Genomic DNA, 18,971 nt, shown 5'->3' with positions numbered 1-18,971 from the left:
ATATTCAGCGATGTGAATCAGGGTTGCCAGATCTACAAATTTTTATCTGTGATCTACCGAATGATCTCATAGGTTCATTGAATAATATTCAGTTGATACATAAAATTACTATTATTTCAAATGCGGAAAATAAAATACGTTTAAAAAAATGTTTCAAAATCTGCCGCCCTACAAACGCAACCCTCGAAAGTCGAAACTTGTGGCAAGCTAATCATTGACGAGGTCTTACTTTTTAACGGGGGATTCCAATAACCATTCCAATTTGGAATTCTGTTTATTATGAATCGATATTGAAAAATTAACATTTTTTTCGAAACTAGCAAAAAAAATACCATTATCAGCCTAGAATCTACGATTATTGATAATTAGCGCCCCTGTTTCTATTGTTTTAGATAAATTATTTGAAAATAGAGTGTGAACTTTAATGGCCGGAGATAACTGTGTCAAAGCTATTTTCCGGGTTTTTTGGCCGTGATCCACAGGGTTTTATGCTTGACGTGAAATTGACAGATGAAACTTTTAAGATTTCACTTCAAAGTAAAGTATTCATGCATTAATTTCATTATCCCAAATTTCAATTTTTTGAGTTGATCCGTTCAAAAAATAAAAGAGGGGGGCATTAAAGAAAAGCACTGCATATTTGAGTAGTTCCTCATTACTACTACATATATTTCTTCAATATATGCATGGCATAATACCAAATTGTCCCTTTGCATATATTTGTACTTTACTGATTTCTAGAAATTTTTGGATATATTATATTGAATGATTGAAAATGACCCGAGAATCCTGATAAGAATTCACAAGCACTTTGTTTTGAAACAGATAATCAGTAATATGCTTGTCTCATCAATAATAATTTCATCATTTATCTTTGAGAGTTTCAAAGACGTCAATAGGTTATTAGTAATTAATTACCTATCAAAGGATTTAACTTTACTGAGATTTTTTTATTGAAATTACTCAAAAGTTTGTCCGTTTTAATGTCATGTTTTTTCGAGATGCCATCTAATATTTTGTGGGTGAAGGAAGGAGCAACATACATTCATTAGATGAAAAATCGTTCTGCAATTATATACTTTTCATGAAACAGACCTGTATAATTTCTATGAAAACAGATCACTGTTAAGAGAGATGGGAGGAGGAAATCTTCAAAGATATTCTTGACAACTATTTACTGAGAAGAATGGAAAATAAAACAACAACACATCTTTATTGTGTTTATTTATGGTCTAAATTTGTACTAAATATATATAATATATAAGTACCCTATATAAAAATACATCACTCTACACACGGTTCAGTATAGACATCATATGGGGAAGTTGAAAACGTAAATGAAATCATTCTGGATATTCCGGTTTTGTCTGTTTTAGTTGAACATTTCCTTGTAGGCCAGTTTTATACATTTCTTAATTGCCCGGGTAACACTGTATGAACTTTTATTTCTACATTTTTGTCAAAAACACTCAGTATAAAGGGTACAAAATCGAATGAACTTCTCGAATAAAAGTTAATACTGTGTAGAATGTGATAATTTTCAGTTGAGAATTAAAAACATCATAATAAATAACAAAAATTCTAATAAATTTCACAATATATCACAACGTACATCTGCTGTACAGCTAATAATTCGATTGATCCTCAATTAAATAAAGTAAGAGAGTTACTAGGAATTTTCCTTTGTGAGGAAAATACGATACCTATTTACAGTCTTATCTGCTAAGCTCGATCTAATCCTACAAAACATTATTTGTCTTTGAATTTCAATGTTAATAAATATAGGATAATTTACAAAATATTTCTATAGACAGCAAAACGATATACATATACTCATATACACAATAAATAAATACACCAAGAAATAATACTACCTGTGGGATGTCTTCAATAATATTTCTTTCACTAATCAATATTTTACAAATGTTTAATTCCAGTAATATCATGTTGACTCGATGCCAAGAAATTTGTGTTGAATAAATAAAATAAATACGAGCAGAACAGCTATACATTCAATATGAGAAATAAATGAGTACATCTTCACCTACGCATGGTGAACATTTATTATAAACAACATTCAACAAATGTTTGGCAAGTGGTGAGAGAATCAAACCCTCAAAATTTCAGTTACAATTGAAATTCAGGTGTATTCTTTCCAAATAATACAAAAATATAATCAGATAAAAAATCTTTCATACCTATCAGAAAGTGCATTTTGGTTGAAATCGAAAGCAATAACTTATGATCTCAAATTGGCATGTGAAGTATTCGCTTACTCGTGATTACGAACATTTTATTTTGTTTCATATACATAAAACATTTTTTTATCCTTCCCATTTGATTTTTATAATCTCATGTTTGTAGGGTATTATTTTACCAAAACAGAAAACAATTCGGCAAGTCAAGATGAAAAATCCCATTCATGACACCATATTCCTGAAACCCTTGAACTTCAACAGAAAGCTTCTAATTCGACAAAAAACTATTCAGATGTCATGTTAGTACCACAAGAAATTTGCAAAATGTTTCTTCCTTCCATTATATTGTCAGAATTTGATAAAAAGCATGGATTTTGAATAAAAATTCTAATAGTGACTGTATTTCCTTTCAACAACAGTCATTCTTTGAATAATCACATTTCTATGAAGGTGAGTTCATGAGATTTATAAGCACAATTAACTCAATGATGAGTAATTTCATTAAGAAATTTTATGCAGGTTACAAGAAATGAATCCGTCCTAAACGCGAATGTTCCATTGTCAGAAAAAGACCATTTAAACTGAAATAACCATCAACAAATAATTGGTCTGAAACATTCATGAAATACTTCTTTTTAATATAGGTATGCTGAAATATTGTCGAGATATAAACATGAATGTGATATTTTCGGCTCGAGAAAAGCGCCCCTAAAGGAACGCTATGATTGAGGTTATGTTCTCAAACCTGACTAACTACGACACGCCCAGTTTCTCCGAATGCCTCTTCTTCTTCCTCCAGAACCTCTTCAATGGAACAACTGACGGAGCTACTGGTCGTGCTCAGCTCGTCCAGAAAATCGAAGGAAGCTACAGCTTCTCTCTCCTTGTCGCCGTATCGAACGAAGAAATCGGGTCGACCGATGATGGTGGGGCGAGCTAGAGGCAGGGCAGCTCTCACGACGGCCATTTCGGGCCTAACAGCGTGGGCTGCAAGCAGAGCAGACGTTTCACACCGTTGTCTCCGTCAGGGGGGTGCACGGTGCCGAAGTGGAAGCTTTAAAATCCCCAACATTTTTACTGAGGTACGCCGCTGATTTCGACAAAACGTTCACGAGTATTGCTTACTGATGATGATCGAATGAGAAACGAAACTAGGGCAAGCAGGCGAAAGCAGAGAGATTGATGAGAGGGTGTGGTAATAGTGTAGATATATAATGAAGCATGTGGGTTTGAATGATGTTTACATCTAAGTTAAAATGAGGCTTTAAAAATTTTACAGCAACAAGATGTTCAACACGGTAAAAATCATAACTTTCCAGTCCTAATTCTTTTATAACCATCAGGAGTGACCATAGAAGGGATGATAGCACCCCTCACCGTAGGAAACCCCTGATGACCTTGAATCCAGTGGTCTTATTTTTAAAAGTCATGGTAACTGTCCTGTTTATGGGCCTGTCATATATTCAGTCCCTAATAGTTGTTTATGTGCCTTTTCCAGCCAAAACTTATCCACAGATTAAAGTAGTGCACTGTCAGGAAATATAGCCACTGCCACTGTTGAAGGATCGAATATCCTTTCAAGTTCTACTGATTAATAGGAAATATGTTAGGTTTATTGGTCATACTCATTTTAGGTATATACCCTAACCCTTGTCGTTCTTCCTCTTTTTACAATAATGGCTTCAGCTGCCAGGGCTATCCAGCCAGGAGTTCCAGAATCATGTTGCTACTTTAGGTGGAGCCCGCACTGAAGTGCACCCTCACCGTATGTTTTACTCAGAGACACCAAGAAGAATGATTTGAAGTTGATCCTGACGTGTTTATTTATGGTGTCCAAACTTGGGCTCCAGTATTTCAGAAGTGGGATCCAACATCAACTCACTCAACAAGCAAAAACGCTAAACTGGCTGTGGAACATGAGTTGTCCCTGGGTTCTAGCCTAATTGGAATGCTTCGTGATTCATTCAGTGAAATAACGATTAATAGAAAGCAGTGTTTATTATTAAATTTTACCTTTACATAAGACTTGAACATATGGTCCCATACACCATTTTATTTCTCTTCTGTCAAGTGTCAACTGTCTCAATTGACACTTTTTACTAGAGTGCGTTCCAATATACCACAGAACAGATAACTAAGTTTTAGTTTTTTTAAGAAATAATTTCATAGTTATATTACCACACCTTTGTAACAAAGAGTCCAACTTCATGAAACTTTGTTACTGACAAATCATATCAATAATCAAGGATTATTGGACAATGATGAATCATGAAGCTGGTTATGGATGATTTGAAAAATCAGTAAACAAACTCAGAACAGAATAGATATTCAATCAAAATAAGTAGTTTGGAAAACAATATAAATCAGAAAAGAACTAATAGAAAGCTAAATAATACAAGATAGAGGGGAAGGTAGCTGAAAAATGAAAATAAGAATGACCAATTTTATTGAAAAGATTATTGTACTTCAGTAAAATGTTTGGGATCATATTGTGAGTATTGGTCATTGCCAAGAAACATGCAGTTAGTGAAAAAAAGGTCTTTTCAGGGAGAAAATATATTTTTTCTTATTACCACTGACAAGTTAAGGTTCACTATAATAATTATCATCAGCAATAAACTAACCTAGCGATTGATTGATTAAAAATCGTCTATCAATCTCTTGGTTGATTTAATTTTCGTTTACCAGAATAGACACTTGGAAAATCAAAATAATTCAAGAGAACTTTGATTGTTGCAGTTAATGCTATGAAAATATTTATTGTTAATCTAAGACTCCAAGTGAGTAATCTCGAAAATAATGCTTCGTCTTATCCAAATTTGAAATTATTGACTTCTCAAATTGCATACATAATTTTTAACTGCTATCTTAATTATCTTGAAATGAGAACAGTCCAAACCACCACATGAAAAAGCACATTTTCAAAAGCATTTCAACCTACCTTTCTTTTGCCGGTGGTATTTATGAATCCTGTGGAGGTGGCCATAGTCAGGAGGATCTTCTGTCGAATCGCTGGCAACGCTACCCCCGCAAGATGATGTAGGAGAGGACTCGCTAGATACAGAAGCCATCATAACATCCAGTAAATTTGCTCTTGCCTGAAATTTATAAATTTTTCCCTCTTGAGGTTTGAAGAGTTTCCTATAGTTGTAGATTTCTCCCTTGATTCAAAAAAGTAAATCTAGTGAAGGAGATCATCTTTTAATGGTTTTTTTGAAAAATTCAAATACTTGCGTAAGTTTCGTGTTATGGACCAATAAATTCCTGAAGGAAATCAGTTGGTTGAGGAAAACTGTATTCTGTGGGGTTCCACAAGAATCTATCCTTGGACCAGAAATATTTCTCGTATTATATATGTCATTTCAGAGTTAATATGTGTGATGATGACACATAATCGATATATTCAAGGAATATATGATGTCGATAAAGTCTCATCTTAGTTAATGATGTCGTAAATTATCATAGAACCTCTCCAATACATATTAAACAAAATTTTGGGATACTACATCAAATATATTGGTCATGGCTGCAACTTTATGAAATACATTGGATGTGAGTGCATTCATAACACTGATAAAGAAATATTTATTTCATAATAAGGCAATAAAATAGGCCATAAAAAAAGTTCAACTTTCCAATATTTTACCTTCGGATCAGTCAGATCAATATCCTTCTCCACATGTACCCATCCAGTAGGGCGACAAGCTTGATCCAATCTTGTTGCTTTTGAATCTTCACTGGCTTCTTGGCTGGCCACGTTTTCGTCTCCGCTTTTGATCATTCTGTTCAACTCATCTATCACATCCTTGGAGGTGGCTCTTTCGTGAAAACTGACAGCCCTGTGAGGCGGTCCTTCGATTATGTTGCTCAGAACACCGGAAGTGCTTTGAGGAAGCTTTTCTGAGGTTATGATGTGTTGTGGGGTGTTGTTCTGTTGGACATGAATGATTTTCTGTGGAAGTGAAGGAAGAGTTTATCAGTTAACAGACATAAGAGATGTGAAGAATTTTGAATGAGTTCGAATGAACTAAAGGTAATTTTTTGTTATGAATCAGTCGTCTTGACAGCTATAATGGCAAATTATATTTTGTCCAGAACAGAAATGTATTAAAGGAAAAGTAATGTGGCATTACGTGAGACAGGAATGTTTATTCATCAATGAAGAAAATTCCTTTGCTATAATTGAAATATTTTGTTCGCAGTTTGAAATAGACTCAAAAAAACGGTCAAAATTTTTGAAATGACCTTATAGTTCTCAAAGCGGGCGATAATGCCCCCTTATGGGCGCCGGAGGCCTATAGGGGGGCAGTAAAGGGCACAGAGAAGATTGGGGGGCGTTGAAGCGGTTTAGGGGGGCGATGGCTAATTTTGAAAGGTTTTTTTGTTTTTAACACAAACTTTACCGCTCCTTTACGCTCAACGCGCGTTTCCTCATGTATTGCCATCTACGGGACTAGACAGTAACTATTTCCTGTCCGATAGTTGTCAAACTGTACAATAGATGGCGGTAAGCTTCAATGCGAAGTGAGAAGTTTCTAGTCTCCATTCTCAAAAGTACTAGGCCCGCCCGCTGCCTCATATAAGAGCGCGCGCGCGCCATCCAGCCAGTAATGTCATTCGACGATATTACGAAAACAAGTGAATTTATTTAGCGATTAGCTAGGTAAAGTGCTGTACGTGCGGTGGTGAATACTGTGAGTGGTGTCATTAGCAAGTTTTCAATACTTGATTCTTTACTTCGGCATTTGTGAAGACAAAATTATGTCGAAAGCAAAAAAGAAAAAACGGCAGTATAGCGCGGAATATATAAAATATGGATGAATTGAAAATCCCACAAATCCATCTTCGCCTATGTGCCTTCTTTGTCAAAAAGCATTTTCGAATGAAGCGATGAAACCCTCAAGGCTACAAGATCATTTGAATAAAATTCATTCAGATGAAAAAGACAAAAGTGTGAAAAAGAAACACTCAGTTCAGTCAACTGTGTCGAAACTTTTTTTCAGCGGCTTTTAAGCAAAGACGAATTGATGAGAAGGCTGAAAACATTGAAGAGTCATTGTGCAATCATCTGAAGATTTCTAAATTCTCAATTCAGTTAGTTGGGTCCACTTTACCAACCAATGAAGCATTGTTGTTGTCATACGTGAGGTTTATTAAAAATGAGAGAATATATGACAAACTACTATTTGCCATAAATTCAGAGACGGATATAAAAGGAGAAACCATATATATACACTGGAAAGATTTTGTGATGAGAAAGAAATTCCACTGAAGAATATTATATCAGCTGCTACGGATGGCGCTCTAGCTATGACAGGACGTCACAAAGGCTTGATAGCGTACTCAAAAAATAAAATTCCAGATGTACTTGCTGTACATTGCGTCATTCATAGGCAACATTTGGTTGCGAAAAATCTGAGTGAGCACCTCACTCAATCACTGCAATATATCATCAAAGAAGTCAATAAAATCCGAAACAGTTCTTTAAATTGCAGGTTATTTAATCAACTTTGTGTTGCTAATGATGAAGATTTCAACCGATTGCTATTTCACACAGAAGTTCGTTGGTTATCAAGAGGTAACTGTCTGACTCGATTTTACAATCTATTTGACTCGACTTGCTTGTTTACTGCCAACATTTGGAGAACCTCCACAGTGATTTCGCAGAACGATTCCAGGATATTTTGAAATTGGAAATACCGTACTGGGTGTTGGATCCTTTTTCCCCATCTGGAAGAAGAACTCATAGAACTGATAACGAACGAGGAAATAAAAAATAAAATTTAAAATGGATACCAAGAATTTTGGCTACAAAAGCAAATCCCTAACTAAAAAGAGAAATCAGTTGTAGATTACCAAACTTGCTAAAAATCATCAAATTCATCCTTCAATATTACAAAATGGTGTTTTACATTACCCTCATCAGAAAGTCTTATTTTCACATGACACACATCATTTAATTATTAAAATAATGACTGCGATTGTGATTCTTAAGATGTAGTAAAGTAAAAAAATTTGGGGGCGCTAGAAAATGTTAATTCTCGAAGTGGGCTGTAGACAAAATAAGTTTGAGAACCTCTGGTTTAACCTAACCTGACCTACCCTGACCAACAGCTATACCTACGATAAATATCAACTTTGCATCAATCTAATACCTCACCTTCAATTTCGGTTTGTTGCTCTTATGTGGTATCTTGCTCTTTGGTATCTTGGTATCTTGCAGGTTCTCCTTGTTATTATTGTTATTGTTACTATTATTTACAGCTATGACTCTCGCTGGGCTTACAGGAATCCTAGACGGAGTTCTCCTCCTGGGAATTTTCGAAACTATAGTCTCTGGCGTGCTAACACTGGAAGTCAATGATTCACTTGTACAATTATTCGTAGAAATATCACTGAAAGTCGTATCACTAGACTTGGTCAAGTCGTTCATTACTTTATCACTATCTACATTCTTCTCCTCCGCCTCCTTGATTTCGTCACTGTCTTTCAACACGCTGCTTTGGTACTCTAAAGAGGTTATCTCGACGCTTATGCTGCTGCAAATGTCTACAGGGTGCTCACTGATGTTGGAACAATTCTCACTTTCCACGTCTATGGGAGTCACTAGGCAAACCTCAGCCGCGTACGCAATGTTCTGTTTTATGCTGTCCGCAATGCTGTCCTTATTGTCTTTACTGTCGGCACTCTCCTTCTCCTTCAGCCCGTACTCCTCGCACAACTGCTTCAGAGTGACGTAGTTCTCGTTGTCGCTAGACTTTGAATCGCTCTTTGGAATGCTATAATCGCTACCGCATATCTTAACCTCTTCGTACTGCTGCGGGGGCCCTTCTATATTGAAATCTTTGGTTATTTCGTTCACGGAACAGGGACGGGTGATGACCTCTCGGCAGTGGACGTATTTCTGCTGTTCCGCTATGAAGGTGAGGACGTTCTGTAGTGTCGCTTCTCGATCTCCATGGTCGCTTAAGGCTCCGCCGAGACTCCGCGATGAAGTCGATGCCAAACTTTTAGTGCTCTCAAATTTGACTAACCTGGAAAAATAATGACCATACCGAAAATTAGTCGACTGTATTTTTATAAATTATAGCGAGTTTATGCAAAACACTTTCTAAGACTGAGAGTTCAACCATAACGAACCAAAGAGAGCGTTTATGGAAACTCAACTGGAACTATAAACCAACAACTATGCCTAGAAAGTGACCAACATTTAACTAATACTCAAGACTATAGGTAAAAGGGCATGCGCCATTCTGAAATATTTTTTTACAGTCATAGACCTGAGAATAGATACTAGTTATTGGGTATAGTTTTTAGGTATTGTTGCATAAACCGGGTATTATTTTGAAGATAACCTTATTCCAAAAACAAAACTTTCAAAATCGGAAAAAGTTATTTCTGCACAACAGAAAGTTGTCACCATGAAATAACAGGTAATGACTTTTTCATTGAATAGAATATTATTATTTCATCACATTAACTACAAAATAACAATAATTGAACAATACTTGTGGTTATACACGCCGATTACAACTAAAATAGTTATTTTTGGAAATAAAAAATTAAAATACATTTCACATATTAAAAGATTAATGTCTCTCAATACAAATATTCGTCGATGGAGTAGAAACAGTGGCTTAATAGTGAGTGCTTAACTCTAGCCTTGAAACGGTTATAACTCAGACCGGTAATGTCTGTTGGTATTTTATTTACTTTACTTTACTTACTATACTTTAATTAAGACACATTTTCATCTGTCTCAGTAGAAACAGTTATGTGGAAAGTCTTTTGCACAGACCAGCAACATGTGCTTCCCAGTTTAACATGTCAATTTTAAACACCAATAAATCTACATGTTGATTCTTCATTAGTTGTCTATTTGATGATATGATTTTCTGTGTCTTATCTCAATCATCTGCATAGCAAAAAGATAAGTTTGGGAATAAGAAATCAAAAATATCGATAATATATACCACAAAAAGAGTTGGTCGCCAGTATGGACCCTTGTGGTACATCGTGCAAAATGGATATACATGTGCTAGAATTTCCAGATGTATAAACAACTTGTTTTCTCCCACATAAATAGGTTTTCATCAGCTCTAAAGCTCTTGGACAAAAGTTTTATTGTACATGAGTGCAAGAATATCACAAAAAAAACCAAGAATATAGTGTACATAGATTATTATTTTGGTTCAAACTAAGTAAAAACATTATGATCTCTCTGAACTCACTCTCTGTATTGAATGTATGCATATCTTGCTTCAACAGTAGACTGGACCCAAATCTTCATTTACTTAAACCAAAAACAATATCAGAAAAAAATCACCAACCCATGACATTTGTAATAAATGATGTAACTCTACTACTACAGGCATCTTCAGTAATTCAATTATAAATATAGGAATAGGCTTAAACCTTTTCTGCCTGTGTCACAAAAGTAGATTATAGGTATTGTTCATATGTTCAAACTGTAAATGAAAAATAACTCTTAGGGTGAATTTGAATAACCCCAATATGAATAGTTCAAGTAAATGATATAGTGCAACCTACCTTCCAACAGTCCCTTTTAATAATATAGTTAAGGAGCTAACTAGTTTTGTTACTCAATAATCATTTCTGATTATATAAGAATCACAATAATTATATAATATAATATATTCCACATAATTTCAAAGAATTCAGAACCCATCCTTCACTTCCTCCACAATGCACCATAATTAGTCGCGATCCTTTGACTGCTGGCATGTTAGGCGTACACATTCTTGAACCATCAGTCCACCCTTTCGTAACTATGTCTTGAGTGTCATACCAAGTTTTGTCCAAATAGAAAATTTGTCGTTCTTGTCTATATTTAGTTATTTGTTCTTAGTATTTGTAACGCAAATCCACCATTCTTCTGCTTTCCATAACAGCTTGACGTTAGTTTATTATTTCAAATCTAAATCCTAGTTTCTTTATCCAATTCTGAAGAGTTTTGTCACAGCAGCTCACGTTATGGCCGGAAGTATTCAATTTTTTCCTTATGATTTCAGTTGTAGGAATCTCATTGCTTTTGTAACAGTCGTATATTGCTTTTTTCAATGATTTTATTAGAGATGAACATCTAAAGGTTTTGGTAATCCCGCATCAAATCGCGTCTTGCGTTCATAAGGTTTGTTTTTGACTATTTTACGTACAGTTGAGAAAGGAATTTCGGTCAAATCTGATGTTGCTTGTAATAGTTTGTTTCCCTTGAAACCAAACTTGAAATGTAAATTCTTATATACGTTGAAACATAATCTCTGTGTTTCAATATTCAAATGCATCCGACTCTCATTCACTGGTATCTCTTTTTCGCATTGTTTACCATCGCTATTGGAATCACTACACAGGAAAAAGTCTGCGTTGTTATCACACTAGTTATTACTATTAGTACTTGTCCAAGAACGCCACATTTTGAACAGATAACAAAAATTTTAAGTACTTATAACTGCATCAATATCAAATTTCAACACCCAAATCGCGATCAGTTCCTGAACTGATTACGACGGCGATAACCATCCCCGCATTCCGCGATTTCTATAACTATCTACGATCGATTATTTGTGAGGGAATAAGCAATCGCTCTCACTTACTCAGGCAATTACAAAACATGTTTCAACAAAGGAAGTGTGTGAGTATGTCAAAGAAATTATCTGTTTATCCCTACCTGTAGAAATCCCTCGTGAAATCCGTCCCGATAGCAGGCAACTCCCCGGTATCATCGCTGGACCCACTCAACGCGACCGAAGACCTCTTCGAATAAGTTTCCTGCTCGTGGGAGTTGCAACAGTCGGACCCACCGCTGGACCAGCTATTCTCCGGAGAATTCTGCTGGTGGACGATATTCGCCACAGCGTAGGGCCACTGTTTCTCCCCGTTCGGCCCGTCCATCAGCAGCGTCACCAGCTCCCGCCCCTCCTTGTCCATCATGTAGCTGGAGTTGTTCCAGAGACACTCGTTGGAGTCTTCCTCTAGCTCAAGCGTGTTGTTCTCTTGGATGCTCGGCAGGGTGGAGATGGAGATCTGTCCGGGAGTCACTGCATCTGTTTTCTTCCACTGGTCCCGCAGATCATCACTGGACAAGCTCAAGCTCCAGTCTTCTAGCTCTGCTCGATCGTACTCGAGCTCTAGCATGTCTCTGTGCTGCTGCTGTAGGGCTGATCGGGTCTCGTCGAGTCTCAGCCACTGCTGGATATACTCGGCGTCCCAGGTGGTGCACTCTAGGCGTTCTTCGGCGATGCTGGACCAGGAAAGCTGGGAGGTTTTGTCTTCGGGGCAGACTTCCAAGTTTGCATTGCCTACAAGGAAAATAATCATTATTAGTGAGGGAAGATGATTGGTGACGGGGGCGGTGACTTTTTGAAATGTCAGGAATTATGACTGATGACTGAAGGATAATGAAGGTGCACATACTCTATACAGAGTGTGACTTCTTGAGGTATTGCGAACAAATAATTACAAAAACTCTAGTGACGAGAAAATATAATTCAGAAAATCTTCTAGGTATGTAAATAGTAAGTATTTGTTTTTTATCAAAGTTCAATCGGTTGACATCGTTTTTGAAATTGATCAAAAGATTTTTTGGCATTTTAATTTAACGAATACAGTCATTTCAGTAATTTCAGTAATTTATTCATTCAATAACACACTTGTACATAAAATATTTCAAATGATATACAGGGCTTTTCATGATGAGCGTTAATTAGCCGTTTCTGGCAAACAATTCAACGGATCAACCTGAAAATTCCACAGTATGTATTAGTCAATATGAGCTACACGCCTAAAATATTTCAGACGAAGCGGCGTTGTCGCTTCTACTATGAAGTAGCGGCTTCTTTGATTTTTCAAAAGGAACACCCCGTATATAATATCATATTATGATTCATTTTCACTTTGTCAACAAATTCATATACTATTTCCCTATACCTATCTATTACCGTTTAGAAGATATAAATTAATTTTTACCAAACATGAACTTTTATAAATGCTGATAATCTTGAACTCTCTTGCCCTAAAAGATCAATTTTGAAATTGAGTGGAGTGATACTATTAGGATCTTCACTACGAGTCATATTTTCATTTGCCTCATACAGGGTCTTCAAAAAATGCAGATACTTTGATCTAATGAAAAAATGAGTGGAACTCAATTTTTTCAAATCGAACACCCTGTATATTTCAACATTTTTGAGCTCTACATCCAATTTACATTACTACATTACTGTATTACAATCTGAAACATGGCAAAATGTCTTCTCATCAAATAATACTCAAAATTCCTACAATAATGTCATTAACACATTACCAAAATATATCACAAACACAACTAAAAAATTTGTACTGAGGGACACAAAAATACGTAGACTCAAACCCTGGATTACTACAGGTCTCATAAATTCGCTTAAAACTAGAGACAAACTAAAGAAAAGATTGAAATCTAATTCATCGGCCGAATTTAAAAAACAAAGAATACCGAAACAAGGTTAATAAATTAATAAAACTCGCAAAAAATAATTATTACAAAAATAAACTTAGAAGTATAGAAGGTATTCTCAAAAAAACATGGAAAGTCATAATTGAAATTATTTCTAATGAAACAAATAAAGAATCCTTAGAAAATAAAATCATACAAAATGAACATGGAGAAAATGTGATAGAAAATGAAAAAAAGGCTAACTTTTTCAATAACTTTTTCACTAACATTGGCACTGAAATGGCTGAAAAAATTGAATACTCAAATCTATCTGACAATTTCCTTGATGACGTCCACGTAAAGGCATTTATATTTTTCGAACCCGTAACTGTAAATGAAATAATCATACTTATATCCAAGCTCAAGAATAAGTGCTCTCCAGGTCCAGACGGACTTACTACAGAAACCATAAAAAAATCCACCCCTAAATCATTCCTTTCCAGTGGAAAGAGTCTATAGTTACACCTGTCTTCAAAAAAGGTGATCCAAAAAAACTTAGTAATCATAGAACTATATCTGTTATATCTAATTCAGCTAAAATATTTGAACATTACATCAAAAGTAGACTGTTAACATTTTTCATGGAGCATCATGTTATAACAGAACGCCAATATGGCTTTATACAGAAATCTAATACTGAAAATGCTATCTTAGATCTAACAAATGAAATTATAACTTCTTTTGACAAATCATCTAAATGTTTAGCGATTTTTCTGGACTTGGCATTTGACACTATGTCTCATGATACACTGTTGAAAAAACTAGAAAGATATGGTATTATCGTAATATCACTACAACTTCTTCAAAACTATCTCAGTGGTAGAACCCAACAAGTTAAAATCGGTAAAAACCAAAGTTCACCCTTAATCCTATCTATTGGTATGCCTCAAGGTACAGTATTGGGTCCAATACTGTTTCTTGTATATATAAACAATATTTGCTGCATTAATAATTTTCTAGGTCACATCATATGTTATGCCGATGATACTGCATTGATTTTCAAAGGCAACACCTGGAATGACACTATTTGCACAGCTGATTTGAGGAAAATTGGATTATGGCTAAATAATAACGAATTGAGTATTAATATACAAAAATGTATTACCTTTTCCCTTAGATGTAACGATCAACCCAAAAAAGAAACAATTAAAATTCATAAACCAGATTGCTCAAGTCTACAGTGCCAATGCCCCGAAATAACAAAGACATCGTCGATTAAATACTTAGGAGTTTTTCTCGACCAACACATGAGGTGGGACGAACATGTTAATCACTTGATTAAAAGAACGCGACTGATAATGAATAAATTTTACAATACAATACAAATAATACACTAAGATCTTTCAAAAATTCATGAACCAATATTTGATTCAACTCACTGAAGGGCAGTATATTTTCACTTACCCCATAAAGTATTTGTGCCTCTGGTCCTTCGCAGTGGATTCATCGACTTATCAGTAATGTCCACTAAAAAAATTGAAGGGCTGCTGGAAATTGTTGAGCTGAAAGTATAACACGGTGATGGTGCAGTGGTGATTTTTATACACAGATGGGAATCAGAAAAACTCCTCATGATGTGCTGGAACGGCAGGATGTCCTTACTGGGTGGAAAACTATTTCTGAAAATAAAACCATTTACATACATTTACAATATAGTTGTAATGATATTGCTAGAAACAATTTTTAGATAGGTTTGGTCAGGGAGGATAAAACAGGGCCTAGTACCCATCCTTGAAGACGGGTCGGCTGTCCTTGTTCATCTTTCACTACCTGAACCACTGTACATGTTGTTTTTGGCTTGTGATGTAGAGGTTGAGCAAACCAGCCATCGGGTGCTTGCTTCCACGTACCCCCGCTGCATACGGGAAAGACAGAATCACTTGTGGTTCTGTTATTCCCTAACTGACTGGCATCCCGACGATGGCTTGATCCTAAGGAGTGTGTATCCGTGCCGAGAGGATGAATGACACTGAGCCTATCAGCTGTCTCCACGGAACCTTCCAGATACCGGGCGCCCTCTCATTGTACCATCGCCTTGTCACGGTAATGCGGGGCTCTGCGTGATTGACCTTTTTTCCCTAGCTACTCGTGGGACTTTTATGGTCAGAGTAAACTTAAAAATTCTTTCTGACGCTGAGTCTACAGAGGAAATGGATGGCGAGCTTACGACTTCAACTGACCTCCTTGTAAATTTAGATCAGGAGCGAGAGCTTCTCTACTTTCCAACTCCTGATCTAATAACTGAAACTAAAAAAAAAGGTTTGATGGTGCAGCCAAGAAACGACTGAATCGTCTCCTCAAGAGCGGGGTATTTTATGAAACCGCCTTGCACCAAATTCTTGAGTGGCGTACGCAGAATCTGTCTCAGGTGGAGGAACAAACCTCTCATGAGCAGGTTAGCAAACGTTTGCGCTCAAGTGATGATTCACCAAAACCAAAGGCAAAAAAGCCCTGCACGGGTCAATCTAGGGCATCGTTAGGTGTAGCTGACGTGCAAAAATCTTCGTAACTAATCGGCTTCGTTTCGAAGCTGGGTTTATTTGGCCTAGTGTGAATAGGTGTGAGCCACAATAAACGCTTGCAGGTTGCAGTGGAGGGCCAAATAGAGCCACCCACTTTGGAACTAACCTAAACTAAACTAAAGTAACCTAACCTAACCTAACCTAACCTAACCTAACCTAACTCTAAAAATGATGTTGGAATACTAAAACTGAAGTATGTTGAAAACTACTGAACGACTATTACCTTTGGTTGAGATTGAGGAGGTTCAGAGGAATGTAAAGTATATCAGGATCCTTATTATCGCTAACTAGGAGTCTAGTATCGGACACATCGGTCTCGTCGCTGGCTTCTTTCAGGTCTTCCAAACCTCTCCGTGGTAACGTCGCATCCCCCGATCCTCTTGTGACGTCTGCTTGAACATCGGAGGACATGGTGGAGTAGCCTTCGTCCCTGTTTCCGCTCTCGGGAGATTCGTTTCCCGTGGTTTCTTCTTCACTTTTCGACGTCGATTGTGCTGTAGGATTTGGAATCTTTATTCAGTATCAAATGTTGCATATGAAAATACCGTTATACCTAATACTGGTCGAGATCTCCGATATTTTGTAGTTTGCAGAATTGGTAGGTGTAGATTCAGCGACACGGGCCTTTTTGGGGGCACCCATAAGGCAGAATCCACTGCACTGAGTGCTTCTAGTAGTTTTTTTGGAGTTACTTCAGTCCCCTTCAGTTCTGTCCACAGTTTTGTCAATACGTGATGCCTTTTTTTGTCTTCCAATGAAAGTCGAGTGTCTGGAAAAAAAAACAAGGAGAATAAGTTTGAATGATTTAGAAAGGTTGAATTTCTACTATTGCCACTCTACCAAAACAGAAGGAAGAATAGTAGTCCAGTTCCCAGAGAACAAAAAAGGGGTTCACCTTACAAAAGGTGGGGTAGTTTTAATGGGGTCGTTTTAATGGGTATTAAGAGTAAAATATAAAAAATGTGACTAAATCTGGGCTCAGCACAACTTTTGGTAGCCGAAAAACCTAGAAATTTTTGGACATTTATCGGTTTTTTCGCAATATCTCGAAAAGAAATGGTTCTAGCGAAAAACAGTCCCCAATCGAAGTTGTGGAACATTAAATTCCCTACTCATTCCTTGTCAGTTATCAATTGGGGGGTGGGGGGGTTGAGGGTGGGGTTGGTGATGGGTGTGTCTGAAGAACCTTATCGAACCAAAATATAATTCAAAAATACAACCAAAGAATGCATAGGACGCAACACACACACAAAAGCAAGCGTTATTTGTCTTTTTTACCATTTTAAGAAAAATGGCCCTTCTTTGAGATGCTGTAGCTCGCTCCCTATTGGTCGTAGAAGAAAAATTTATGTATGAAATTTGTAGGGAATTTAATGCTCTACAACTTTGTATGGAAACTGTTTTTCGCTAGAACCACTCCTTTTCGAGATATTGCGAAAAAACCGAAAAAGGTCCGAAAATGTCGAGGTTTTTCGACTACCAAAAGTTGTGCCGAGCCCAGATTTAGTCACATTTTTTATATTTCACTCTTTATACTCATTAAAACGAAATAAAAAAATAAAATCTTCTACCCCACCTTTTGTAAGGTGAAATCCTCTGGGAACTGGACTATAGTAATTCACTGAAATATACGGTGGGTAGAGTAGCTCTAAAACGAAACCCTATACCTCGTTTAATACCAATCAAATCAAATCAAATCAAAATATGCTTTATTACCCAAGATATAAACATCTTATTGGCAAAGTCTAGTAAAGTAAAACATGTATAAGGGACAATTAACAAATATAAACTATAAAATAATGCTTAAACACCGGAGCAGAGTATATGGACAGAACAATATTAAGTCCAGCTGAACAGCTACAAATATAAGTACATGAATTTATGAATATTAAGTAAACGTAAATATATAATTCTACACAATGAACATTGATAGCCATTTTGTGTTGGTTTCAATAACTTGTTTACACAAAGCTACATGTCAATTATTCGATAGAGCCTTGGTAGAATTCGTCCACACTATAATAGGGCCTCCCAACAAGGTATTCTTTCACTTTCTTTCTGAATTTCTTTCCATTATATATTCGCCTTAAATTAATGGGAAGGTGGTTAAATAACTTCTTGCTATTGAAAATAATAGAATTTTGTGTAAGGGCTAGAGAAGGTGTAGAAAGGGAAACGGAGTAAGACTGACGTGTACTATAAGTTGCGGTGTTCCCAAATTGATTTTTATATTTTTTGTGGATAAGACACACTGTTTCCATAATAAAAAGAAATACTAAGGTCAGAATTTTTTGCTTCACAAATAATGGGCGGCATGAATCCCTGTACCTAGCCTTGCATAAATATCTGATGGCTCTTTTTTGTAGAGAGAATACCATATTGAAACGAAATTTTGCATAATTTCCCCAGAAACAAATTCCATAACATAAATAGGTTTCAATTTGTGCAAAATAAACTGATCTTGTGATAGTAGTGTCCAACTCTCTTGCAACAACTCTCACTGCATGACATCCTGCTGCTAGTCTTTTACATAAGTAGTCGACATGGGAATCAAATTTTAGATTTTCATCAATGAAGAGCCCGAAAAATTTGTTTTTCTCCAAATTTTCAATTTTTACATTTTCCAAGTGTACTTCCCCTATGTTACATCTAAACGTGATCACCTTTGTTTTATCGATGTTCAATCCTACACAATCGATCACACTTTCTCCCAATATTATAATAATAGAAGTGGACTCGGCAGGCTTATTGATAATAAAA

General features: G+C 36.1%; 1 protein-coding gene across 5 annotated transcripts in view; it reads right to left on the bottom strand.

Annotated features, from left to right (window-relative positions):
• Window positions 1-1,207: 1,207 nt before the first annotated feature.
• LOC111510052 (uncharacterized) overlaps window positions 1,208-18,971 on the bottom strand; it is a 344,477-nt gene continuing 326,713 nt past the window's right edge. For 4 of the 5 annotated variants that reach the window (XM_074175512.1, XM_074175511.1, XM_074175513.1 and 1 more), the window contains 8 exons: window positions 16,765-16,980; window positions 16,435-16,705; window positions 15,094-15,308; window positions 11,887-12,517; window positions 8,359-9,232; window positions 5,845-6,150; window positions 5,140-5,296; window positions 1,208-3,185 (listed from right to left, as the gene is read on the bottom strand). In XM_074175512.1, the coding sequence (XP_074031613.1) occupies window positions 2,938-3,185; window positions 5,140-5,296; window positions 5,845-6,150; window positions 8,359-9,232; window positions 11,887-12,517; window positions 15,094-15,308; window positions 16,435-16,705; window positions 16,765-16,980 (2,918 nt within the window). In that variant the 3' untranslated portion in view covers window positions 1,208-2,937. Of the gene's footprint in view, window positions 3,253-5,139; window positions 5,297-5,844; window positions 6,151-8,358; window positions 9,233-11,886; window positions 12,518-15,093; window positions 15,309-16,434; window positions 16,706-16,764; window positions 16,981-18,971 lie in introns of all 5 variants that reach the window. The other variant, XM_074175514.1, reaches the window with a different exon arrangement.

Source organism: Leptinotarsa decemlineata, unplaced genomic scaffold, assembly GCF_025532065.1.
Source record: "Leptinotarsa decemlineata unplaced genomic scaffold, Ldec_3_MD MMD2_tig00001064_RagTag_RagTag, whole genome shotgun sequence".
NCBI classification, from domain to species: domain Eukaryota; kingdom Metazoa; phylum Arthropoda; class Insecta; order Coleoptera; family Chrysomelidae; genus Leptinotarsa; species Leptinotarsa decemlineata.
Note: the sequence above shows the minus strand (reverse complement) of the source record. Positions and strands in the feature narration are given on the sequence as shown.